The sequence below is a fragment of the Bos indicus genome, chromosome 5, assembly GCF_029378745.1.
Source record: "Bos indicus isolate NIAB-ARS_2022 breed Sahiwal x Tharparkar chromosome 5, NIAB-ARS_B.indTharparkar_mat_pri_1.0, whole genome shotgun sequence".
In the NCBI taxonomy this organism is placed as follows: domain Eukaryota; kingdom Metazoa; phylum Chordata; class Mammalia; order Artiodactyla; family Bovidae; genus Bos; species Bos indicus.
In genome coordinates this window covers 112,681,903-112,707,960 of record NC_091764.1, presented here as the reverse complement: position 1 = coordinate 112,707,960, position 26,058 = coordinate 112,681,903, and the positions used below count along the sequence as shown (strand labels likewise).

Here is a 26,058-nt window from a genome sequence, read left to right as displayed (position 1 = left end):
TGACTAGAGAAAAACCTGAACAACATGGAAGACAGCACAGCCAAAAATGAAGAAATAATTTTTTTAAATGGGTAAAGGATTTGAATGGGCATTTTGCCAAAGGCATACACATAGCCAATAAGCCAAACTGAATGACTGATGATGTTCAGCACATTTTCAGCTCTGGGAGCTGGTGATGGACAGGGAAGCCTGGTGTGCTGCAGTCCATGGGGTCGCACAGTCAGACATAACTGAGCCACTGAACTGAACTAAACTGAAATCAAAACTACAATGAGATATTGTATATACAATTTTTTTTTTTTTTTAAAAAGGGACTCAAGTGACCTGCCCAAGGTCTCATGGCTCCTTGGTGGTGGGCCAGGAGGGGACCCAGGTTTATCTCTTTCTAAGACCGCCTCCTCTCTACTCGCCCACGTAGCCTCTTCTACAGAAAGGCTAGTGTAAGGGAAACACGAGATAACGGAGTGAAAGCCCTTTGTAAATGCTTAAGGGCTGCACAAACATCAGGCCTTATCAATCAGGGAACATGGGGAACTCCTTGGTCAGGGAACGAGATACCACAGGCTGGCAACTAAGTCCTGGAGGAGCCAAATAAATAAATAAATAATAGATAAATAAAGTACTAAAAGAGAAAAAATAAATTACTTCTTTAAAAAAAAAATCAGAGAATATGGGCTGTTTTCCCAAGCACCAATCTAACGAACAGCATTATTATTATTACTGATTTGTACATTCTACTCTGACCTTCAATATATTAAGAACTGAGCTTCTAAAAAAACAAAGCAGGGACTTCCCTGGTGGTTCAGTGGTTAAGACTTTGCCTTCCAAAAAAAGACTTTGCCTTCCTTTAATGCAAGGGATGTGAGTTGAATGCCTGGTCGGGGAGGTAAGATTCTACATTTCACCCAAAAAAACAAAACATAAAACCGAAACAATATAGTAACAAGTTCAATAAAGACTTTAAAAGATAAATTAAGAAACAAAGCGAACACACAAAAAACTAACAGGTCTCATCTTCACTCTGTTCCTAAAGGTTGTATCTGGCCACAGTTTAAAAGAAAAAGACTGACAACTCTGGGTATGGATGGCAGCACACTGAGGGGCCAGGCTTCTGGAAGGGGTAGGGTGAGGTGGAGTCATCATCATCAGAGACCAAGAGAGAGGGTGAGTCGAATCCCCTGGGTGAGGCGGGGCAGGTAGAGCTCAGCGCCAACTGTGGGCCTTGGGATGAGCACACCAGCTTTTGCATCAGACCAACCTGCAGTGCTGGAGATCTGGGTTCAATCCTTGGGTTGGGAAGATCCCCTGGAGATGGCAATGGCCACCCACTCTAGTATTCTTGCCTGAAGAATCCCAAGGAAAAGGATTCTGAAGAGCTACAGTCCACGGGGTCACAAAGAGTTGAACACAACTGAGTGATTAACACTTTCACTTTCAACCTCAGTTTAAAATCTGCCTCTGCCATTACCTACGGTGAGAATTTATACAGTCACTTAAGCTCCCTGAGCCTCAGTTTCTTAATCTGTAACATGGACTAGCAACAGCACTAATCTTGTAGATTCTACTTTTGTGAAGACTCAGTGGATGATAAAGTTCTCATTGATGCCTGGCAAGTCATCAACAGTAATGAATAATAATAATGGTAAATATAGACATCAACAATAATTACCAAACCCTTAGACTTTAAAAAGATAACATTAATTTCAAAGTGAACCATAGCTATTACAAGGATCAGAAAACTACATCTCCACCGTCAGTTTAATACTCTTTCCCAATAGACCACTAAACCTGGATCACAGTTGATTTGGTCAGCTTAAGTTAAATAAATGAGAGAGTCAACTGATCTCGCAGTCCTGTGTTTATTTTCTCATGCAGCAAAGGCACCTTGGTAGGTGCTGGAGATTCAGGGGTGAACAAGACAGGTGAGGTTTTTGTTCTGAAATTTCAGAACCAGGTAAAACAAGTGATCACATAAGGGACCAAGAGGATTTTAATAGCACCAAGTACTGTGTAGACAATAAAATGGGTTGATGTGATAGAATGAATGGGTGGCAGGGAAGTCCTGCTTAGGCAGTGGCAATTAAGGGGAGCTCTGAGACTTGAAGCCAGTCGTGCTGAGAAGTGGGGGAGCCCCAGGCCAAGGTCCTGGCTCCCTTGGGGCAGAGAAGTGGGGGTCAGGAAGGTGGTTGGAGCTCTGTGAATACCAGAGGGAATGACATTCTTAGATGTGGGAAGGCAGGAGGGGTCAGCTCACCTGAGAAGGAGTTGCTGTGGGTGAGAAGTTTCAATTTAAGTTCAGTGGGAAAGCCAAGGAAGAACGTCTTAAAGTTAATCAGATGATGCAGATATTTAAAGCAGGACTTCCCTGGTGGTCCAGTGGTGGAGGGTCTGGCTGCCAATGTGAGGGACATGGGTTTGGTCCCTGGTCTGGGAGGATGTCACATGCCACAGGGCAACTGAGCTGGTGTACCACAACTAGAGCTCGTGTTCTGGAATCCTAACTCTAGAGCCTGAGTTCTGAAATGAGAAGCCAGAGCACTGCAACTTGAGAGTAATCCTCGCTCGCCACAACTAGAGAAAGCATGCCATAAATACATATATAAATAATAAAATCCAACAAAACAAACATATAAAGCACACAAAGATTTCCAAAGGGAGGTTGGCTTTGTCAATGGCTGTTACTAGTCAAAGTCTATTAGCCACGGCTGCTTATTCTGCAGGGAGTAGGGATGGGCCCTGCTTACTTTTGACTCAGTGAGGCTCAGGTTTTAGGTTGCTGAGATTAAGCCCCTTTAGAAGTCAACATATTATTTATTTGGATGTATTAATGCCATTAATCCCTTCCCAGTCCTTTCTTGCTTGCCTGGGATCCACTTTTCCTCTGTCTGCCCATCTGTAATCCCAGCTCTGCTCTCTTCGATGTTAATCTCAGCAGGTGATCTAATTTTCTTTATTTCTCACTTTTCATGGTATCCCTTATACCTATTTTTAAAGATAAGGCTCCTAAGCTCAGAACCTTGTTTAGAGTCACCTCGTGTTGGTAGCAGAGCCAGGCTTTTAGCTTAAACTCATTTGACCCCTTGCTATGGGAAGGCAGTGGAGATCAAGAAGGCCTTAGGGAGAAATTTGAGTAGTACTGTGAAAATACAGATAATGCTGTATACTCAGGAGGATGGGATATAACAAAGGAAGATATAATGACAGCAGAGAGGAGCTTGGCAACTCAGATAAAGCAAGGAGAGAGACAGGCTCCTGAGCTTTATAGCATCTGCCATCTTTATAGGAACACCCAGCGGGTAAGCAATGAAGAGTAGGGTTGTCAGTATGACACAAGGGAGCTGAACATAGTCTCAGGTGTCTCCAAGATGTGCTGGGTTGGGAGTGGAGACAAGGAACCCAGCCACTGACTTTGTTCAGAAGCAAAGATCTGAGAGAGGCAGTGGTTAGGAAGATCAGATGAGGTTGTATATATGAGAACATGATGGAAATCGTGAATTTTGAGGATCATGCTTCCGCAGTTTGAGTCACTGATCTTGGTAAGTGGAGCCTTCCGGAGTCTGAAGACAACTTAGCATCTTGGTGGGGTTAGGGGGAGGGGGAATTCTTCTTTTTCTTATTTTATTTTTTAAAAAATTATTTTAAATTTCTTTTACTTTTGGTTGGCTGGGTCTTTGTTGCTGCTCAGGCTTTCTCTCTACTTGTGGTGAGCGGGGGCTACTGTCCAGCTGTGGTGCTCGGGCTTCTCCTTGTGCGGCTTCTCTTGTTTCAGAGTTCTAGGCACGTGGGTTTCATGGCTCTAGGCACCTGGGTTTCAGGGTTCTAGGCACGTGGGCTTCAGAGTTCTAGGCACGTGGGCTTCAGAGCTCTAGGCACGTGGGCTTCAGGGCCCTAGGCACGTGGGCTTCAGGGTTCTAGGCACGTGGGCTTCAGTAGTTGTAGCTCCCAGATGCTACAGCATACTTGTGGCTCTTGGACTTAGTTGCTCTGCGGCGCGTGGGATATTCCTGGACTGGGGATCAAACCTGAGTCTCTTGAATTGTCAGGCCAATTTTTTTTTTTCAGCACTGAGCCACAAGGGAAGCCCCCCTTTTCCTTATTATTTCCCCTTTAAATGCAAGAGGAAACATAGCAAAAAACAAACAAAACATGGTGACAAATGATCCACAATTTAATATACCTAACAGCAATCTCATTTTGCATATTATCTATGTTTTTTACTGGAGTATATTGTCGAATATGCTACATGGGCAGTCACGATGCCCATAATAATTCTATTTCCTTTTGGCATCACATAATAAATGCTTTTACGCATTTCTTATCAGTTTTCACAATTAAAGAAAATATTCTACCCTATTAAAGTTCCATCTTACAATTAGTATTCCATTTGATTAGTGTTAGAGCATGTCTACATGTTTATTTCTAGGCAGTTGTATTTTTGTGAAGTTTTGAAATTCGGTGAGATTTAAACATTAGTGGTGTAAAGAAAGAAATTGTTGGCAAATGTATGCTCCTTCATCTTTGCCTTGTTCCCCAACAGTTTTGAATGAATGAAGATGCCTTCTGCAGACTCTTGAGAATACAGCTCAGAAGAGTCCGAGAACGTGAGTTTGTTGAAGGGGCAAAATCTTTAGATGACATAAAACTGGACCTTCTGGATTATTCTTTTCTTTTTTTTTAATGTGGGTTATTTTATTTTATTTATTTATTTTTTTAAATTTTATTTTATTTTTAAACTTTATAATATTGTATTGGTTTTGCCAGATATTGAAATGAATCTGCCACAGGTATACATGTGTTCCCCATCCTGAACCCTCCTCCCTCCTCCCTCCCCATACCATCCCTCTGGGTCGTCCCAGTGCACCAGCCCCAAGCATCCAGTATCGTGCATCGAACCTGGACTGGCGACTCGTTTCATACATGATATTCTACATGTTTCAATGTCATTCTCCCAAATCTTCCCACCCTCTCCCTCTCCCACAGAGTCCATAAGACTGTTCTATACATCAGGGTCTCTTTTGCTGTCTCGTATACAGGGTTATTGTTACCATCTTTCTAAATTCCATATATATGCGTTAGTATACTGTATTGGTGTTTTTCTTTCTGGCTTACTTCACTCAGTATAATAGGCTCCAGTTTCATCCACCTCATTAGAACTGATTCAAATGTATTCTTTTTAATGGCTGAGTAATACTCCATATGTATGTATATGTACCATAGCTTTCTTATCCATTCATCTGCTGATGGACATCTAGGTTGTTTCCATGTCCTGGCTATTATAAACAGTGCTGCGATGAACATTGGGGTACACGTGTCTCTTTCCCTTCTGGTTTCCTCAGTGTGTATGCCCAGCAGTGGGATTGCTGGATCATAAGACAGTTCTATTTCCAGTTTTTTAAGGAATCTCCACACTGTTCTCCAGAGTGGCTGTACTAGTTTGAATTCCCACCAACAGTGTAAGAAGGTTCCCTTTTCCCCACACCCTCTCCAGCATTTATTGCTTGTAGACTTTTGGATCGCAGCCATTCTGACTGGCAATGTGGGTTATTTTAAAAGTCTAATTGAATTTGTTGCATTACTCTTTTTGTTTTATGTTTTGATTTTTTGACCTCGAGGGGTCAAACCTGTACCTCCCACACTGTAAGGTGAAGACTTAACCACTGGACTAATAAACCAAGGGAAGTCCTTGGGTTATTCTTTCATGATACTTTTTATCACGTGCATGAAGTGAAGTGAAGTGGAAGTCGCTCAGTCGTGTCCAACTCTGCGACCCCATGGACTGCATAGTCAATGGAATTCTCCAGGCCAGAATGCTGGAGTGGGTAGCCTTTCCCTTTTCCAGGGGATCTTCTCAACCCAGGATCAAACCCGGGTCTCCTGCATTGCAGGCGGATTCTTTACCAGCTGAGCCACAAGGGAAACCCAAGAATACTGGAGTGGGTAGCCTATCCCTTCTCCAGGGGATCTTCCTGACCCAGGAATTGAAGCAGGGTCTCCTTCATCGCAGGTGGATTCTTTACCAACTGAGCTATGAGGGAAGCCCCATGCATTCGTGCTAAGTTGCTTCAGTCCTGTCTGACTCTTTGTGACCCCATGGACTGTGGCCCGCCAGGCTCCTCTGTCCACGGGATTCTCCAGGCAAGAATACTGGGATGGGTTGCTATTTCCTTCTGCAGGGGGTCTTCCCGACCCAGGGACCGAACCTGCATCTTTTAAGTCTCCTGCATTGACAGGAGGGTTATTTATCTCTAACATCACCTGGGAAGCCACTTTCTATTATAAGGGCTCCTAAATCTTGTAGGTGAAGGGAATAAGGGACACATTTCAACAATCCAGATGATGATCAAGGCCTGAATAGTGGAGACAGAGTGGACAAAAGTGGATTTGAGAGATGCAAAATTGAAGTATAATAGATAGGACACAGTATACACATGGATATTTGGGATGAGGGTTGAGGTGACATTAAAGATGAGTTTAATGTTTCTAGACTGTTTGTTTGGATATCAGTGTCTCTGAGCAAGATAGAGGCTATCACTTCCAGAAGGAGTTTGTTTGGCAGAACATAGAATAATTATCAAGGCATCTGAAAATAGTTCCATTCTCTGCTAAGTATAGGATGATAGGCTCTACTTTTGTGTAATGGTTAGTTTCATGTCTCAGAACGCAAAATGTAGAAACAATTAGTTTGAAAAATTGCTACTCTGAGGTTGCTCTGAAGAAAGTAGAAGAAAGGGGACACTTTGGTGAAAGACACCACGCTGTTTCAGACTTCATCATAGCCTGGGTTTAGCTAGAAATATGGTCTCACTTTGGGGGAGATTTCAAAAAGTTCGGAGAAAAGAGGACACTATGATGCTGGAGGCCCTAAAGGGAGGCAGGGGCCCTGACCCTGTTTAGAGGAGTCTGGGGGAGGGCTAGCCTCTCAGGTAACCCAGCACTGAGACAAGGGAGTAGGGAGGGGGACTGGATTGGGCAGGAGGTATTCTTGGAAGGACGGAGGTTCAAGCAAATCCAGCTGAAGCTTCCACGTGGCACTGGGATGAGGTCAGAGGAGCTCATGCCAGGCTGGAAAGAGAGGAACAGAGATGGGGATGTGCTTTGCGGTTACAGGTCGTGTGAGGCTCTGTATGCCATGGGGTGAAGACCCAAGTAAGAGGGCAGGGCAGTGGGCTCAGTGGGGACAAGAGGCCCTCAAAAGGTGTTTCAACAGTAGGCTGAAAAATTGGTCCAAGCAGGAAGAAAATAAAAGGCATTGAAGGAAAAAATATCACAAGAGGGACTTCCCTGGTGGTCTAATGGTTAATGACTCCTTGCTTCAGGGGAAGGGGTTCAATCCCTGGTCAGGGAACTAAGATCCCACATGCCAAGCAGTGCAGCGAAAAAACAAACTGATCAAATAGGGGACAAAAACCGAGAAGAGAAAAGACAGGCAAAGGACTCTCAGAAGTATTCTGTTGGCTGAAGAAGTGAATAAAAAATGTCAGATGACATTTTCATAAAATGATGGGCTTTTTAGGACTGTTTTGAGAATGAATAAGGAAACAGTGTAGACATACCTGGCAGGGGCAGGAGGGGATTAATGATGACAGTTGAGAACCAAAGGCCTGGGTGATCGTTGCAGCAGACTGGATACGGTAAGAAATGTTGGAGAGCTCACCACAGCACAGGGCATGTTGGAGAATCAGGCTCGGAAAATGGGCAGCAACTGGGACCACAGCCAAAATGATGCCACAAAACTGGTCTGGGAAGGTGCTGGCTATTGAGGCTATTAAACACCGGCTGTCACAACCCATTTGGCTGTCTGCACTGGGCCTTGGGTGCTGCCAGTGCTGCTGCCCACAGCCACAAAGGATGGCAGCCCGAGTGTCTCTGATGGAGGTGGGGCACCCTACCTCTCCAGCTGCTTGGAAGCCGGAGGAGCCGGGATGAGGCACGCTCGTCTACAATGGGAAGTGAACTCTGTCCATCAAGGTAGAGATTTCCCAGCTAGTGGAAGGGGCATCAGTCAAGTTAAAGATTTGTTTCAGGTTGTAGCAAGGAGACTAACGATAACAGTTGGAGAACTGCAATTGTTTTAGAGGAAAATGAAGACAGCCTGTGCTGTCAGTGGCGATGGGAATGGAGAAGAGGGTGCAGGTTGCAGTGAGTGCTGCAGGTGAATGGAGTTTAATGACTACTTAGATGCAGAGGCGAAGGGAGAGCTCAGATGCCTCTGAATGCCTGTGGCTTCAGGAATTGAAGAGTTGCACCTCCATTAATCAGGCGAAGGTTTGATCCCTGGTCAGGGACTCCAGATCCCACAAGCTATAAGCATAGCCAAAAAAAGCAGCTGGTCTTTGTGAAAGAGCGATAGAGAGAATCCCAGCAGGGATGCCCTGGTTCTAGTTATTCATTCTTATGTCCAGCCCCTCTGTGTCCCTTTCTCCTTTCAGAGGACACAGCCCCCTGGCCCTCACAAACATTCCATGACCTAAGCGGAAGCTGGAGTTGGCTGCTCTGCAACCAAGGGTCCTTATGGATACCCAGGCAGAACTCTGCAAATATGTGACGCCAGCTATGTGAAAACAGTTCTTCTGCATCGCTGAAGTGTTCCTGCAGTGTGAATGACCACCGGAAAGGGGTTTAAAGGAGGTGATTTCTGCCGAGGGTGGAAGGAACATCGACGGCACCAGCCGCCTGGCCCTGAGCACCTGCACAGTTGGCGGCCAAGTGGGGAAGCTGGGTTCCACCCAGGCTGGACCTCAAAGTTCTTACTTACTAAGCTAGAGGTTCTCAAACTTTTGAGTCTCAGGATCCCCTTATGACCTTAAACACTGACGAAACCAAAGAGTTTTTATGGGACTTGCATCTATACATATTTACCACTGTGGAAATCAAACTGAGACATTTAAAAGACTTTAAAAGAACAAAAATCCATCACGTTAACATAAATATTTTTATTCAAAGTTAGTTTTTCAAAACAGAAGTTAGAAGAGTGGCACCGTTTTACATTTTTGCAAATCTTTTTTATATCTGACTTAGCAGAAGACAGCTGGATTCGCTGCTCTGCGTCTTCATTCAATACGTTGCTTTGGTTGAAGGAAAAAAAGAAAAACTGGCCTTTTACAGACATGCAGCCAGAAAAGGAACTTCGTGAACCTCCTGAAAGTGTTTCTATTACTCCCACAAGTCCTCAGCACACACTTTGAGAATCACTGCAGTAAATTAACCCTCCTCTTAAAGGCTAAGAGACTGAAGTAGTGTTAAAACGGGCAGTTCCGTTCACGGCCAAGGCATTTTAAACAAATTACAAAGGGTGGTGGTGGAGAAGGGAAACCTGAATTCTCCCGTTAACTCTAAATGACACTGATTTCCAATTTGAGTTCACACATTACTCCACTGCCAGCCAATATAACATATTAATTTTTTTTTCAAGTTAACTTTTCTAAACTAAACTGAGAAAGCGACACGTCATACACAAAGTTAACACCTGAACAGCGTTCTCACAGTTTATAAGGCCTCTTTCTGTGCCCAGATGATCCTGTTTAGTCCTTGGCAGCCACTTCACGGAGGAGGAAGAGCTCGGAGCAGAGAGACCACTCGCCCAAGATCACCATCAGCAGCCAGGCTGTGGACCAGGCTTCCTCGAGACCAAGCGACGTGCTCGCAGGACGATCCTGCTTTGGCTCTGATGAACAAACGTCTCACTTTCAAAACCTGGCCTTCCACCCTAGAAAGGGGCGGGAGGGCTCTTTACTTGCATTCACTTTTTGCACATACACAAGAGACAGCGTCTGTTCTAGAATCCAACTGGATTTTATTTCACACAGAATACAGTATGGCTGCCGGAATAGCAAACTGAAAAGACAAAGCAGAAGAGACACGGTTCTATCTAACTTATAATTACGTAACAGGAGGGCAAGTCATTCAGTGGATAACAAAAAAACAGTTGAGCTTGATCGAAGAATTCTCTTTTTCTAGTGCCCATACCTGGAAGACAAAGTAAATTATTAATTCATTCCTTATTGTGATTCCCTGTTTGAGACTGTAACACCTGCTAAAAATATATCCGCCAATCTGGTTAAAACTTTGAAGACTGGGTTACAACCCTGGTCTCTGCCCGTTTCAGCCTACCAGCCTCCTGTAACATTGTCCCTACCACCCTCTTCATAGTGATGGTCCCCCACTCAACTGTACCCGCCTGACTCTTTCCAGGTGCCAGGCAGATGCAGGGCAGTAACAGGGAGGAGTCACAGCTGATGCTTGTGAAAGGGAGCTGCACCTGATGGCCAGTAAGTGGCTAAGACAGCTTGAATCCTCTGCCCCCCTCCCTGTGGGCCGCCTCTTCCCCTCAACTCCCGTACTCGGGCTAGTTTAGGGTAAGGCTCGTACAGAGAACAGTAACCGAACAGCCTTCAGTGTCAAAATCTATCACCAGTTCCAATGACAGCCCTGAGTCCACTGAGCACCGCAGAAAGAGAACTGTCGAGAAACGAGGTGTGGATCTCAGGGCCTTTCTGATTTCCCCAGAGGCCAAAATTTGGCTCCAGAAAGATTATAACCAATGACAGGACATTTTTTCCACATATAAGATTTCTTGAACACAGAATCCATTATTATCTTAATCTTTTGTCCTGGTTCTTAGCGGGTAGTTCGCCTCTAATGAAAATACTTCGTTACACAGGTGGAGACCAGGGCACCAGAACTCTGCATCACTGTTGCCATCATCCTGAAAGGCTGCTAGATTCTTTAAGCACTCCTTATAAGAAATTCGCTTAAATATTCTCTAAAAAAGTCCTCACAGGGTAGAGCTCCAGCTTGTTAGTGAGAATAACCTGGAAGTTATCCATCAGATTAAAGCATGCTGAAATGAAATTTGCTTCTTATGAATTTGTTTTCCCAGGGCACTCATAACCACAGCCAGGCAAAGTCACCAGCTGGATAAAGCGACAGGGCCAAGCCCAGCAGGGGGACTCTTCACACCCCCACTTCTTAGGCTCAGCCCTGGGCACGCGTACGGGCTACGTGAGACAGTTTTGGTCTGAAACGGCACCCTGAGCCTGCTCCACGGCACAGTCAATTACAAAGGCCTCTCGAGAACTTCGAAAATCCCCCTTTCCATTAAAAATTTGATAAATTAACTGAAAATTCAACAGATAAAAAAGTGTTTCACAGAAAAACACAACAGGCATAAAAACATGAAAAGCGGCCCAACTTTACTCAAAGTTTTAAAATATACAATTGAAAACTGATTTTCACCTGTCAGTAGCTAAGATGAAAACGTCTGATAACAGAGCACTGGCAAGAAATGGAGAATGCAGTCTTCTGCTTCACTGTTTGTAGGGGCTGTGAATTAGTACATATTCTTGGGAAAGGAAAAAATCTGACACTATCAAAAAATAGAAACATACATACTCTTAAACCAGAAATTCCTCTTTTAGGAATTACTAGTCCAGACCGACCATTTGAATTTTTGAAAATTTGCATGCCATGTATTAATTACACGCTACTACAATTAACAGCAGCAGCAATAATGATTTAGTTGAGATAGCCATAAACCCTGTATCAGAATTAATCCCTGTGAGATAAACCAATGAAACAGGATATAATTCTAGCCCAAAGCAAAGACAGGTGACATGAGTTAGCCCCTGGAGCCTTATTATTGATGTGATTGTGGAAATATTTAATAGCTTGCAAAATGAGAATTTGCAAGCTTCTACTACTACGTCCAAAGACCCTACCTAGATGGCTGGCAAACTCTAGGCTGCAAGTTTCTAATGTTGGTTCACCTTATGCGTTTTAAACAGACACGAGTCCTTGTCTAACCGAAAGCTAGTTTACGAACCGAGCATGTTTTATGTCTTCATCTTCTAAAACTGTGCACCCTCCAGCTTGACGTGAGTCCAAGAATGGCACTGACCACACACCCAACCTTACGTACAAAGTGGAAACAGCCAGGGACACCTACTTTTGGAATTCCCACTCTCTGTTGTCCAACGGACACACCTGCCGTGTTTTGAGCCAGCGAGAGATGCAGTGGAAGTGAAAAGCATGCTGGAAGAAAAGATACATTTTATTAAAAATAATTCTGTGCAGGCTCAGCCGTCTACGGACAATACGTCTCAAGGGGAGCAGGGTGGTGATATACAGCGGCTGGAGAAGAACCAAGGAAGGCAACACACAATGGGAGACAAGAGGTCTACGAGGGGTTACACCCGGTTAGGTACCAGGCCACGGCCCACGAAACGTTTGCGAGGCTTCGTTCCTACCAAATGAAGCACACGTTTAGGACGCATGGTGGGTGTTCACGCAATGAGGTCTCTTCCCCTTTCCTAAGGTAAGATGGAGTGGGGCTCCCTGGGTCTTGTCGGCCTGGAGGGGAGGCTTGCTTTCCTCACACACAGGCAAAAGGAGGCCCTCAATCATCCGCACATTTCAAATTGCCCACTCTTGGTCTCCAGCTCCCTCCCCATCCTGGAGAAGGGAACCCCAGGAGGAGAGGGTTCTCCTTAGCACATGGCAGTGCATCACTCCCGCCAACCACCCAGAACTGCGATGGGCACGTCCCCGACCTTCCACACCCAGCTCAACACTGCCCAAAGGACTGTATTTGCAGATTTGCTCATAGAGGCATTGATATTACAAAAGCTTGGTACTTAACAAGCCTCTAGTAGTGGGTGAGACTTTGTCTTAAAAAAGGAATCAGATAAAAAAAATCAGGGTAAGAGGAAGCAGTGTGATGGGCATTCTGCATGCAAGCAGCTGGAAGAGCATCAAAGGGCTGGTTCCATGATCCAGATGGGAAGTAAAAGGGCGAAAGCACCAAGAACGCTGGGCGCTGACAGGGAATGAGGGGTTGGCCTTTGGGTTTGGGGAAAAGCAAAGTCTGTGCGTGTTAGGGACATGCAGATGCTGATCACAGCACTTCTGCAATGATGCTTATCCTCCAGCCCTGCTCGTGTGAGCAGCATCAGGATGGAGCAACAAGGGTCCCTGCATCTGAGCCACGACGGGTCGGCTGAGGTGGGGACTGGGGAGAAGTGCTGACACCCCAACACACAATGAAAGTTTGGGCAGGCCTGGCTTACAGCCCTGAAACCTGGTCAGTGTGTCTACCCAAACATGCATGGAACTTAAAGAATCATAATGTGGATTATCATCTGTGAAAACTGACTTTCCACACAGACAGAAACAGAATGCAGTGATGAAGACTAGAGTCCATACTAGTGCACTGGGGCTACTCAGGGACAAAGACTCCCAAAGTGACGGCCCTTTGCAAGATCCTTTTCGTCCTGATGCTCACCTGACTTACGGTGAAAAAGAGGAAAAACAACATTTCCAAAGGGCAGAAAATGGAGGCATTTTTTCAATCCCCAGGCAATGGGGACAGGCTCACCTAAGGGCATTCAGGACCCCCTTCTCCCTCCCAGCTGCCCCACTAGGCTCTTTGCCAGTGTTCAGGGTCCTTGTACTTGCGCCCCACCCTGAAGACGGAGGGAAAGAGGGGCTGCAAATGAGGCTGCTGGGCCAGGACAGCACCCCTGAACATCCTCGATCCCAGCTTTCCTCCTGCCAACAATCTAAGACCTATCAATGGACGTACCCAGCAGCCTCAAAACGCACTGCCTCGTGCTTTACACTTAACAGGAGGGCTATGAATACCTATCACCTCACTGGAGCCTGCAGCAACCCTGCCAAGCATGACGGGTATCACCATCTTCATTTTACAGACGTGAAACTGAAGCCCAGATGAGTTAAGTGACGTGCCTAATTCACAGAGCCAGTCAGTGTCATAGAAGACCCAACCCGGGAACCCAGGACTAGTCCAAGGCTTCAGGCACACCTGCTGCTCTTCCTGGTGGCAGGTTCTCTGAGTGTGACTCTCCTGAGTCAAATTTAAGGAGCAGCGCACTGCTTTTCCTTCCACCACAAAGTGACATGGTTCTCACTCTACACCTGGATGCCACAGAGAGCCAAGAGCCCAATATGCTTTATTCTTTATCCTTGAAGGTGGCACATGCAGTCCCTTGACCAACAGGAGCTACTGTGAGACTGCCAAAGGGACCTGCAGGAGGTATTCTAGGCACTTTTTTTTTGAGCAGAGAAAAAGGTTTATTGCAGGGCCATGCAAGGAGATGGGTGGCTCATGCCCCACCCAAACCCTGAACTCCTCTAAGCATCTTTTTTTAAACATAAAATCATTTCATCCTGATTATGATGCTAAGCAGTATACTAACAGCTCCACTTCATATGAGGCTTAGAGGGGCCAATACCTTGCCCGCAGCTGCCTAGCAAGTCAGTCACAGAGACAGGGAGTGGTGGTCTGACTCGAGTGTGGCTTCTTAGGCCTGTGTCATGCTGGGAGCTCTCAGTCCCCTGGACACAGGACACCCGGACAGGACATTTTTAGCTCATATGACTGGGACTACATGGCTATAAGGATGAATTTTTAACGTGCTGGAAATAACATATTTCATGTCTATTATCCTTCACAGCTGTCACTCCCTGGAAGGCTGTACATTCAGTCCAACGAGGCTGCACAAAACATTTCTGTCACGAAGCACATTTAAAAAAAAACCCAAATGCTAACTTGGTACATCTGCCCCCTCCACCCCGACCCCCCAGCAACATTCACAGGAATGCTCAATTTATTCACCTAACTTAGTTCCACAAGACACTCAGCCTTTAAGAAAATCTGATAAGAAAGTACAGATTTCCACTAACATAATGTTCCAACGATTGTGCCGTAGGCTTTGAAGTCAATTCTCAAAGATAAAGCCCAACAATGTTGCTGCGGATGCTGGTATACTTCATAGTTGAGACGAACTGCTGCCTCTTAACTAATACTTTTTACAGGTGAATAGTACAATGGTTTTATATGCCTTTTTTTTTTTGCTATCTGTGTACCTTTGTGGAGAAAGGTGGGCTAGTCTTTTTTTCCCTAGTTACAAGATGGGCAGGCAGGAGAAGCGGTACAAGCCACGCTGGGAGGAAAAGATATTGCCTTACGTTACAGACGCCCCACGCCACGGTGCACTCTTCAGAAGTAGCGGACGCCTGGTTGGCTTGACATTCTATGCCTGTGGGAACAAGAGCGACACGATCACTGGCCCCACGAGCAACCACCTTTGACCTCCAGTGGCTCTACCCACACGGGAGGACATGACAGGGCAGGGGGTGATGATGATGGCCTCAACGGGAACAGAATCTCAAGTGGTTAATTAGTCATAATTGTTTTTTAATGAATGTGGAAAGGGGTGATGAACAGAGAAGGCAGAGCTGACTTAACAGCACGCTTTGCAAAGAATTCCTCCCCTGATTCAAAAACAGAGTAACACAGCAAAGGGCGCTTTCTAAGTCTCAACGTGACCTGACTTGTCCAAATGACAGTGATTCCTCATAATGTGGTAAATTTAGTAAATTTTTAAAGCCACCTCCTAACTCTTGGTGTTCCGAGAACTGGCATCTTCTCTACGCGGGGTGAATGTTTGCTGTTGGGCCCTTACACCACCCAGGTTTGCCACGTGAAAGCCTCAGTGACAAGCTCCAGTCCCTGAAGGAGTCAGGTAGACACATGGAGCTGGGACAGAGCAAATAAAAGGGGTGTAGAGGGCTGCGGATGCTCTGTGCGAGGACATCAGAACTCAGGTCCTCAAAGCGCTGTCAGCACAGCAAATTTGTGAGGCCGACAGGTTGGAGAATTGGGGTCACCAGCTGTGATGCTTACTGTCCCGAGACGTTTCTGACCAGTGAGTGGAACAAATTACTGCAAACTACCCGAATATCCATTTTAGAGGGGGAAGGGAGAGAACTTAAATGGAATGAAAATTTGACTGAGATCAAGAAAGGATGAGTAAAGCTCTATTGGGGATAAATATTCCAAGAACAGAAATTACTAACGTGTAATTTGCTTTCTCTGAAGGTGGTAACTAAATGGAGTCTTCTTTCCGATGAATAAAAAGCTTCGGGAAAGACTATTTAATAGGAGGCAATTATTTCAAACTTTCATAGGTGGAAGATAGTAAAACTGTAAGAAAATAATGCTGAGATGTTAACTTGGTCTTGGGAAGTGATATATAACATAATAATGCTTTTCCTGAATGGCAAAGGATCTGAAATCACAGAACTTCTTTGCTACCCAGATTCAGTTTAAAGAGAGTAACTGGTTTTCCTTCTGAAAAAAGTGGAGAACCTAGGGTCTATGTCATATATTCAAAATACATAGTGGGAACTTCCCTGGTGGGCCAGTGGCTGAGACTTTGTGTCCCAATGCAGGGGGCCTGGTGTGATTCCTGGTCAGGGGACTAGATCCCACATGTTGCAACTAAGACCTGGTATAGCCCAATAAATAAATGAAGATTTTAAAATATTAAAAAAAAAAAAAAGAATGCATGGGGTCTGTGAATGTACCCTGTTCAAAGAGATGGCAGAGAAAAGAAAATCTGATGTTCTTCAAGTGGAATCCTCTCACTTAGATGTGGACCATGTATTAAGAAATTAGCTAAGTAAGAGGCACAATTATTACTATTTAATAATGAAACTCTTTCAAAGTATATTACCATGTTTAAATTTTTCTAGGCCTACATATGTTTAGGGGGCTGTCTTTCTATGCCAAGTGCAAACTAGGCTCTCAGTACTTGAATAAGGAAACAAAAATGGCTTCTATAAATAGAGAGAATGGGGGCCAAATATGTATCTATTCTTTATCAGAAAATTCTTAACAAAGAACAATAAACTGTACAGCACAGGGAATATAGCAAACATTTTATAATAACGTCAAAGGGAGTACACACTATACTTTCAATCACTAGGTTGTACACCTGAAACTAATAAAATATTCTAAGTCAGCTACACTTTAACAATAATTTTAAAAAGCAGAAATAGGACTGCAATCTAGAATGCCAGATAAAAGGGGATAAGGCATGAAAAATTACTAAAGTGTTCTCAAAGATAAAATGTTTTCAAGCTTTCGGTTCAGAGAGTGAGCATAGGGGTTTAGTCGTTTGCTTAAACAGGGGAAGAAATTGCTCACTGTCAGCCTAAAGCAGACAAAAAAGCAGCATGCAACAGGTTCTTATCAGACCCCTGCAAAGGCAGAAGTGTATTTCATGTGACTTACAAAGCTTGAGGACTTTAATACAAGGGCCATCACCACCAGAGGACTGCTAAAGAAGCAACAGCTTCTTCCCGGAAGTGAAGAGATTTCACCCTTTGAAAACACTGATGGATCTTTTTTGCGGTTTTAGGTTTTTGTGGTTTTAGGAAAAGACTAACTTATGGGCAAAGGCTGGGTCTAAGCACTTCTGGACAACCTTTTATCTGGGACAAGATTACCAGAGGTAATGGAGAAAATGACACCTAGCAGATTGCATTTTTCAGCAACTCTTAAAAGCACCAAGAAGCAGGGTAATGCAAAGTGAAGTCCGAGGCCATAGTAGGACATACAGTATCAATCTGGAGGCCAAAAGGGAAGTCTTCAGACCGAGAATGCTTTGCAGGTGGGTTCAACTGGAGCTCAGCCATAATTACTCATTTATTTACAACTATGTATATAATTATTCATTTAACGCCAGGCCGGAATTTGTTAGAAAATGGCCACTGCTAAATCAAGATTCTTATTTTCATCTTTAACGAAAAGTTTTTTTTACAAGAACCATAATTCATTTTTGAAAGGAAGACAAGTCTAGTTGTGGCGATCAGATTTCTCTTTAGTGTCTGTAATAAGCAGAAGGCTATGTTTCATAAGGGTAGAGACCCGAGCCCAGTTGCTGTTTTATCCTGGAGCCTTGCAAAATGCCCAGGGTGTGAATATTCATCAAATAATAAAACACACGACGTGAAATCACTTTGTTATAGGAGTTCAATGCTCTCCTTCTGCACCCAACATTTAAAATATATGATAAAGCAGGTGTCTACCTAAGAGCCCACATCAAGCCCTCAAGCGTTCAACACTAAGAGAAGACGGTATCAATGGCCTTTGTCTGTCACTGTCTTCTCAAGAAGTACATTCTCTTGCAACCAGAGACACACAATGACTTAATCACAAGAAGTTAAAAAAAAAAAAGTCAGGATTATATAAAATCATTAAGTATTTATAGAAGAGAGCCTCAAGAAACTAAAATTTTCTCTGGGAACAACTCCTTGTGAAAATGCACAGCCCCCTCCCCCCCCCCAAAAAAAGGGCAAGCATGTAATCAAAAACCCCACCCAAGCACATGTAAAACCGTGCATGTGTTTTTCTGTGATGGGTCTTTTCTATCTCCATTAAACATCATGGTAGCTGCTGATCTGCTTTGACTGTCGTGTGAAAAAGTGTTAAAACAGGGTCAAAACTCAAAGACACCAAGGGCAGTAAACAACCAACACAGACCAAGACTACTTTCCAACGCAAAATATTTGCTTTGTGCTTTCCAAGTTGCAGTGATCAGACTGGTCCCGTTTGTTTCTGTTCTTCACAGAGCAAGCACCTAGGGAGAGACTACTATGTACTAGAACACTACGCCCGATGCAGGAACACAGCTGTAAACAACACGGAATTATAAAGAGCCAACTAAGGTAAATGACTGCCACAGAATCTCAAAGGAAACTACAGGACATCTCGGAAACGCTTGTGTTTGTGTGTATGTAAGTACGGTCAGGGAAAACGTCTATGAGCAAGTTTAAGGTGAGATCTGAAGACCAACTAGCGGTTAGTTCTGCATGACCTAATAAGTAGCCCTGGCCACGTATGGCTATTGAGCACCTGAAATGTGGCTAGTCTGAAATGAGACGCACTGGAAGTGTAAAATGCACTTTGAAAACTTAGTACAAAAAAGACAAAAAGTAAAATATTTCGCTTTAAAATATTGATTACATGTTGAAATTTAAAATATCCTGGATATAGGATAAAATACAAATCATCTGTTTATTAATATGAGTATCAGAAAACGTTAAATTATGTATGTGCCTGCATTTTTGACTTACACTTAGACAGTGCTGAGTCAGATAAAGATAGGTGGAGAGTGGTAGAGAAGAGATGGAGAAGATTCAAACAGGATATATAAGGGTTCTAAACAAGAGCATGGGCACTTCAAGAATGGAGAGGAAGTCAGAGGAACTACCAGAGTAAAGCAGGACAGCGGCTCAAGAGAAAGCCGAAGAGACAGGTAAGTCATTTAAAACTAAGTTACAACTTCAATTCTAGAAAGCTGCACATTCTTTGCGCTATTTCTGATTTCAATCAAACCATTTTAGTATCTGGATGAAAAAAGGACTGTTCCTGGTGTGACCAACATTCTGGCCCGTTACTCTAAGGATACTAACTTCCATCAACAATTAAAAGCAAACCTGCTACGTGTTGCCCACTATGTGTAATGAAATATGTGGAAATTGAAATGAAATTTCTTTAGAGCAATGAACTGACTACCGAGGTGTCGGCAGTGATGTCCTCTCACTACATTTGGGGCTAACACTGAAAATCCACTCTTGGGCCTCTTTTCGTCATAAATTTCCCCCAGCAAAAACTAGTGCTGGACAGAACGTTTTAGCTCAAAGTTAATTTTCTTTCTTTCACTGTTTTTGCCTTTGAGTGTGGTTACATGATGGGAAATAGGATCTAGTCAACAGGACCTGGGTGTCCACAATTCATTCTAAATGTGGCCCTGCCATCTTTAGGTTGAGCAGATTTATTCTGAGAGATGGGTATGCCTGCAGGATATCATAAAAAGCTACTTTATTTGAAACTAGATGTAGAAGGCCCCAAATGCTCTGACTATATTTCTTTGTGGAGAAGAAAATTGGTCACATCAGGATAGCCGCAATCTCTGTAACCTTTTCAACTCCCCCCCATCCTCCTTCAATTACTTACAAAGATCCATAATGTGGTTCCTGCAGATGGCACAGTTATCAACCACAATATCCCAGGCCCAGAGGGCTACTGCATTCCACTGCAAAGAGAAAAGGGAGAACAATGCACTCCACTCCTCGTAACATAGACACACACACGACACAAACCACACACACGCTCTAGGATTTCATGCTGCACTTATCATCTTTTTGGCTACAAGGGCCACTAAACAAAAGAGCTGCTGGATATCACCTTACTCTCATTTATTATTTCAGAGAGCAAGGGCTACACTATGCACACCCATTCTCCCAACAGTTGAGTATATGAACACAGAAATGAATGTCATCTTTTAATTTTTACCTACAGTTTAGGTGGCCATGTCAATGTAAACAGATCAGGAATGATGTTTAAGTGCCTGTTTTAGGTCTAAAAATCACAAACCTGAATTATTGCGCAGGCTCTCCTGGCAGTTGCAGGAGAGCTCAATTTCTGTATAAATGAATATCTGCTCTTCAAGGCAACTCTGGAACCAGGAATAGGGGAAAGCAAGGAACAGAATGAACTAAGATGATGACTGGATCATAAAACGGGTAATCATGGGATAAGCGGATAACCAATCACGCAGTGTCAGTACACACCAAGGTCATCACTTAAATCTTACAAGATAATTGCACAACAAACTTTACAATTTTGTTTCCTATCTGCTTAGACTATTATATTAATTTCCGCAAGAGTTTATCTAAAAGTAGCATTTAAGTAACTCAACCTTCTGACTTCCGCAATTATAAATATTCCCAAACTCCTTTTCATCCACGAATCTGGTGCCACTTCCTAAACCTGCATCTCTTTCCAGCCTAATTCTCAGTGTCTGGTAACTTCTTCAGTACTTTTCACACGACAGCTTCAACTTGGAGGGGGAAAAAAAAAATCCTACTTCTATTCTTCAATATGGCTGCTAGCTGTACCTGAGCATGCAGTGCCCACAATGAAACGACAAAAAGCACCAGGAGGGGGAAAACTGTCAGGGTCTAGGCCAGATGTTGCAGGAACAACATCTTCCCTATTTCAGAGTCTTCATTTTGTACATATTTGTTTTACCTTAGTTGGGAATCGGCACTTTACTCCCAAACTGTACAGTTGCAAACAACCGTAAGGCATTTCATGCAAAAAGACACGTTCCACACATTTCTGCTTTTCCATTTCTACCAGGTCGTTCGCAACTAGTACTCAACTCTCGCTAAATGACACAAGGTTTGAGCTCACATTTTCTTTTTAACGAATTCCACCATGCTTTTTTTTTTTTTGGACAGGGGGTTTCTGGATATGACCGCAGGACCGGGGCAGCTTTGTGACAAACCTACAGACCTCTTAGAAGAGCCAAGAGTTACACTCGAGACACTTTCAACTTGGCAGGGGCGAGGGCCGGAGAGGGCTAATGGAGGCCTCGGTTAGGCGAACACCAGGTCGTGGTCCGTCAGAGGGACTCCAAGTTTCGCACAGGGGCAGGGCACGGAGATGTCCAGCCCGGGTCCTCAGAGGCCTCCAATGCGGTAGGACCTCAGGTTCCTGGCTTTCGCCGCACTGCCCCCATCCTCCACCCGCCGCAAGGCTCCGACTCCCCCCTTCCACCCACCCCACCCGCTCTTTCCCCACCCCTCCGCCACTCCAGTGACAGCTCAAGCGCTTGGCTCCTGCAGCCAAGTCGCAACCGCGCTATCTCAATAAGCACTTCCGTGATTGGCCCCTCAGCCTCTGAAGGAAACCAACACCGCCACGGACAGTGGGCCGCAGCCACGCCGATCAATCCTAAGGCCCGCCCCCTGGCTTCCTTTCCTGGTACCCTGTCCCAGGAACGCCCTGAAATGAAGCCCTTTCCTCCGCGCTTCGGTCATCCTCGGGCCTGCCAGCCAGATCCGCGCCTCTCTAGCTTCCCCGAGGAAGGCGCTGGCGAGACCCAACCTTTTTCACTTCAAAGCGCTTCTTGCCCGCGCCGCTGTTGGTGCCGCTCGGGGTATCCACATCCATCGCTGCCGCCATTTTGGAAACACAAGGCTGTCGGCCGGCTACTGCGCCTGCGCGCTAGCGCACGCTTCGCTTCCCCTCCCACCCTGGCACCTCCTCCCTCACCCCACCCATCACTGGCGCGCTAGGGGCAGGTAGGGGCGGAGCGTGTAGCCACGCCCCTTAAAGGCGCTGGCGCTGGTTTTCCCCCCCCAATCCTACCCCCTCACACACCTACCCCGCGTTGGCCGGGAGGAGGCGGAGGCCGGAGTGGCTGGGGCGGGGCGGGGCGGGGCCAGGCCGACGCAAGCGAGCCGGGTGGAGACGTTCGAAAGGACTCGCTCTTGTTGCCCTCCCCCGGGAAGCCCCCAGCCACACTCTCAGCTGGGGCGGCGGCTTCTTCCTCCGCCTGCACAGCGACCTGCAGCACCGGCTCCGCCTCTCGTTTCCCGGCGCCGCGCAGCACCCCCTGCCCGCCGGTCCTCGTCGCGTTCTTCCGGGGAAGGAGCAAGGGTGGGCGTCCCGCCTCCTGCTGCCGCTGAACCCGAGACCTCACACTGGGCTTTCCAGATACTGGTCGGCTTCTGAACCCTTCGGAGGTGCTTACCCTCCCTGAAAGGCCGTTCGATTTCCTGATTCCAATCCGGGAAATCCTCAGGATTCAGTGGGAAGATGGTCTCCCCTCCTGCCCAGTGCCCTCCCCAGGACTGAACTGAACAGGCATTCTCCAGCCCTGCCTTCACCTGCCCATGAAGGAGGTGGACGGAGGAGGTTTAGGAGCCTGGGAGGTGCCGGCTCCAGCCTACCCCAAATATACCAGTCCGCCCTGGATGGGTCTGTGGTTAAAGTGCACGATTTCATCTTCACTCGCTTGAGCACACTCTTCTCATTCCTCAACGAGTGCTCATCTTTCTCCTTAATTTCGGCCCTCTTTCCTCTAGTTGCGCTATCATCGCATTTGAAGTCGCTGCGCTTTTTGAAGTATTTGTGTGAGATATTTGCCACTTATTGTTACTGATCATTCCTTAACCGCAAAAGCACCTGTACTTTCTGTCACCCTCCCATCTCTAGATCAGGCTCCACTTTTTCATCTCTAATCCTGCAGAGGTATGTCTCTGCTCGATCACTCTTAAATCTTGTTTGAAACCTCATATTTTCTCTTAAAATTGAAGAGTGATGGATTGTGTTGACTCTACTGTTAAACCAGAAGATATAGGATTTGCTTCCTTGTCTTAATCGTAAAGAACAACAAATCTGTGGAAACACCACCACAGCTTTAACCAGACAAGAATATACAAAATTTGTGTGAGAGGAAACCGTACAAAGCAAGTTTTATTAATGATTCCATTTTAGGAATTCAGTTATTTGTTTTCCTGCCGGAGTATTGGAAAACAGAGTAAATTGAGGGCATATGTATCTTCATTCAACAAATTCATTGAGTATGTACTGAGTCCTGTTGTAAATGGGAGAGACACAGTGATGAGGAGTCAAACACCTGGTAGGGAAATAATATACAAGTCAACAAACATATCAGAAAATCGCAGGTATCAATAAGTCAAAAAAAGTCATGAGACTGAGGGGAGATGGAGGCAATATTAAAATAGGTGATTAGATAAGGCCCCTATGAGGAGTAACATTTCAGCTGAATTCCTTGCAAGGGCCTAAAAGACCCTGTATGATATGCTTCCCATTCATTTTACTGAACTTTTTCCTTTAATGGTACATGTACCTTCTAACTTTTTGTTTGTTTACTCATTTATTAGATTTATTGTTTCTGTGTGTCTGGCCAAGAGAAGGAATATTTTATTATTCTCTTTATTTTTGACTGCCCTGTGCAAGTTGTGGGATCTCTGTTTCCCGACCAGGGTTTGAACCTGGGCCCACAGCAGTGAAAGCTTGGTATCCTAGCCTGGGAATTCCCTATTGTTTTATTGATAACCAACACTCCTAGAACAGTGCTCAGTCCGTTGTATGTGCCCACTATGTGTTGAATGAATAAATTTGAAGCTTACAGAGTGAGGGTGGTTGAGAGGAGACAGGCAGGTAGGGGTCAGATGAGGTGGGGATATTATTGTAGATGTTATTGGAAGGCATCGGAGGGGTGCAGTGTAAGGGAGGGGACTAACGGTGACATGTGTGTGCACACACGTGCTCAGTCATGTCTGAGTCTTTGCAACCCCCTGGACTGTAGCCCACCAGGCTCCTCTGTCCATGGGGTTTTCTAGGCAAGATGCTGCAGTAGGTTGCCATTTTCAGGGGATCCTCTCGACCTGGGGATTTAATACGAGTCTCTTGTGCCTCCTGCATCGACAGATGGATTCTTTACCACTGCGCCACCTGGGAAGCCCAAAAGTGACTTAATCGTATTTTAATTTTGAAAAGTTTTAAACTTTGTTGGAAGAAGGTATTGTAGAGATACAGGAGAGGAAGCAGCAGGAGTTTGCAAGTTGTTTGCTCTGTGAAGAGCTACAGTGGGGCTGTTCCATTTAGCTGTGAAAGCCTCATGTACTGGTCTCTCCTTTGGATGTTTTCCTGGCTGTGATGATTGGCCATGCCTTTCTGTATACTAGCTCCTGCTGCGTAAACTTTTTGTAGACCCCATATAGATTCTTACCCTTCATACTTTTAGTTTACAATGCAATAGGCTGTTCAGTTTAGCTCTGTTCAGTTGATCCATCCATTCATTCATTCATTCAACAAATATTCCTAAAATATTCACAGAACCTGCTGTGTGTCAACTACACCATATTGCTTTAGATATTCTAAGAACTTGGAAAAGTCCCTTTTCATCATTGAATTTACCATATGTAGCAAAAGAGGCGATAGTCAGTTAATGATAATTCCAATGAATTTTAGGAAAGGAGAAGTAAAGGGTGCCTTGAAGCAGAAAGATTGCCTGGAAGGTAGAGGAAGTCCTCTTAGAGGAAATGGTATGAGACTGAAGGAGAGCCAGACAAAGAAGCCTGGATGCAGTGGTATGCTGGTAAAGAAAACACAACAGCTGTTGGGACTCCCTTGGTGGCCCAGTGACTAAGGCGGTAAGCACCCAATGCTGGGGGTCCAGGTTCAATCGCTGCTCAGGGCATTGGATCCCATGTGCCACAACTAACAGTCTGCATGCCGCAACGAAAGATCCTGTGTACAACAACTGGCACAGCCAAATGGATAAATACTAAAAACAAACAAACAAAACCAGTTCTTAAAAAAGAAGTCAAGTTCTGATTTGTAGCTTTAGCAGTCAGACTGCAAAATTCCCAAAAGGTTAACAGTTGCTCCTGCAAACTGATGCAATTTGGCTCCAGCACTCACACACACTGAGGGATGTGGAAGAAGGTGCCATTCCAGGTACAGCCAACAGCATACAGGAGGGGCTGCAAGCATAGAATGCACAGCACACTCGTAAAGAAGCCTGGAATGGCTCAAACATGAAGAGAACCGGTGAGATAAGAGTCTGCAAAGATGTGCAAGAATCAATTGTTAGCCTCTTCTCCCAGTTCTGTAAGTTGGTATCTTGAAATTGGCCATAATCGTCCTATTTATGCCATGGAAATTGGCAAATGCTACAACCAGGGATTCCCTTATCCTCCTAGAGTCAGTTGATAAACATTTACCACTGGTATGAACCAGGTCATGCAAGAATGTTTGGTAGAGCCATGCAAAGAGTTTTGGTCTTTATCCGCAGTGAGGAGAAACCACTGAAGGATTTTAACCAGTCACATGGTCAGATGGGGCTTCCCAGGTGGCACTAGTGGTAAAGAACCCAGCTGCTAACGCAGGAGATATGGGATGCGGGTTTGATCCCTGGTTCAGGAAGATCCCCTAGAGGATGGCACGGCAACCCACTCCAGTATTCCTGTCTGGAGACTCCTGTGTCCATAGGGTCACAAAGAGTCGAACATGCCTGAAGTGACTCAGCACAGGCTCAATAGTTGTGGTGCAGGGGCTTTGTTTCTCCAAGGCACGTGAGGTCTTCCTGGATTGGGGATTGAATGTCTCCTGATTGGCAGGCAGATTCTTAACCACTGAGCCATCTGGGAAGGCCCCCCTGACCCCTGCCCGCCTGCCCAGTTTCCTTAAGCTGTAATTGACAATACTGTAAGATGTTTAAAGTGTACATCCTGATGATTTGATACACGTATATATTGTGAAAAGATGTCTCCCATTAAGTTAATTAACACATCCATCACCTCACAAATTTCTTTCTTTTTTTGTGTGTGAGAACATTTAAGTTCTACTTTCTCAGCAGATTTCAATTT

At 45.0% G+C, this 26,058-nt stretch overlaps 1 protein-coding gene across 4 annotated transcripts; it reads right to left on the bottom strand.

Annotated features, from left to right (window-relative positions):
- Window positions 1-8,913: 8,913 nt before the first annotated feature.
- Window positions 8,914-21,913, bottom strand: RBX1 (ring-box 1). Of its 4 annotated transcripts, none has more exons than XM_070790468.1 (5): window positions 21,761-21,913; window positions 19,823-19,901; window positions 14,884-15,056; window positions 11,945-12,030; window positions 8,914-9,966 (listed from the first exon to the last, which is right to left on the bottom strand). In XM_070790468.1, the coding sequence occupies exons 1-5, from the start codon at window positions 21,836-21,838 to the stop codon at window positions 9,954-9,956; spliced, it is 429 nt and encodes a 142-aa protein (XP_070646569.1). In that variant the 5' UTR covers window positions 21,839-21,913; the 3' UTR covers window positions 8,914-9,953. The 4 variants fall into 4 exon arrangements, with proteins under 4 accessions (XP_070646569.1, XP_019817426.1, XP_070646572.1 ...); XM_019961867.2 differs by having other exon boundaries at window positions 14,986-15,056; window positions 21,761-21,911; XM_070790471.1 differs by lacking the exon at window positions 11,945-12,030 and having other exon boundaries at window positions 14,986-15,056.
- Window positions 21,914-26,058: the final 4,145 nt, after the last annotated feature.

Coding starts and splice junctions, on each gene's coding strand:
- RBX1 (XM_070790468.1), bottom strand. CDS start 21,838: ATGGCGGCAGCGATGGATGTGGATACCCCGAGCGGCACCAACAGCGGC. Junction 19,902..21,760: donor AGCGCTTTGAAGTGAAAAAG/GTTGGGTCTCGC, acceptor TTCTCTTTGCAG/TGGAATGCAGTAGCCCTCTG. Junction 12,031..14,883: donor GCCCACCTTTCTCCACAAAG/GTACACAGATAG, acceptor CTTTTCTTCCAG/CATGCTTTTCACTTCCACTG.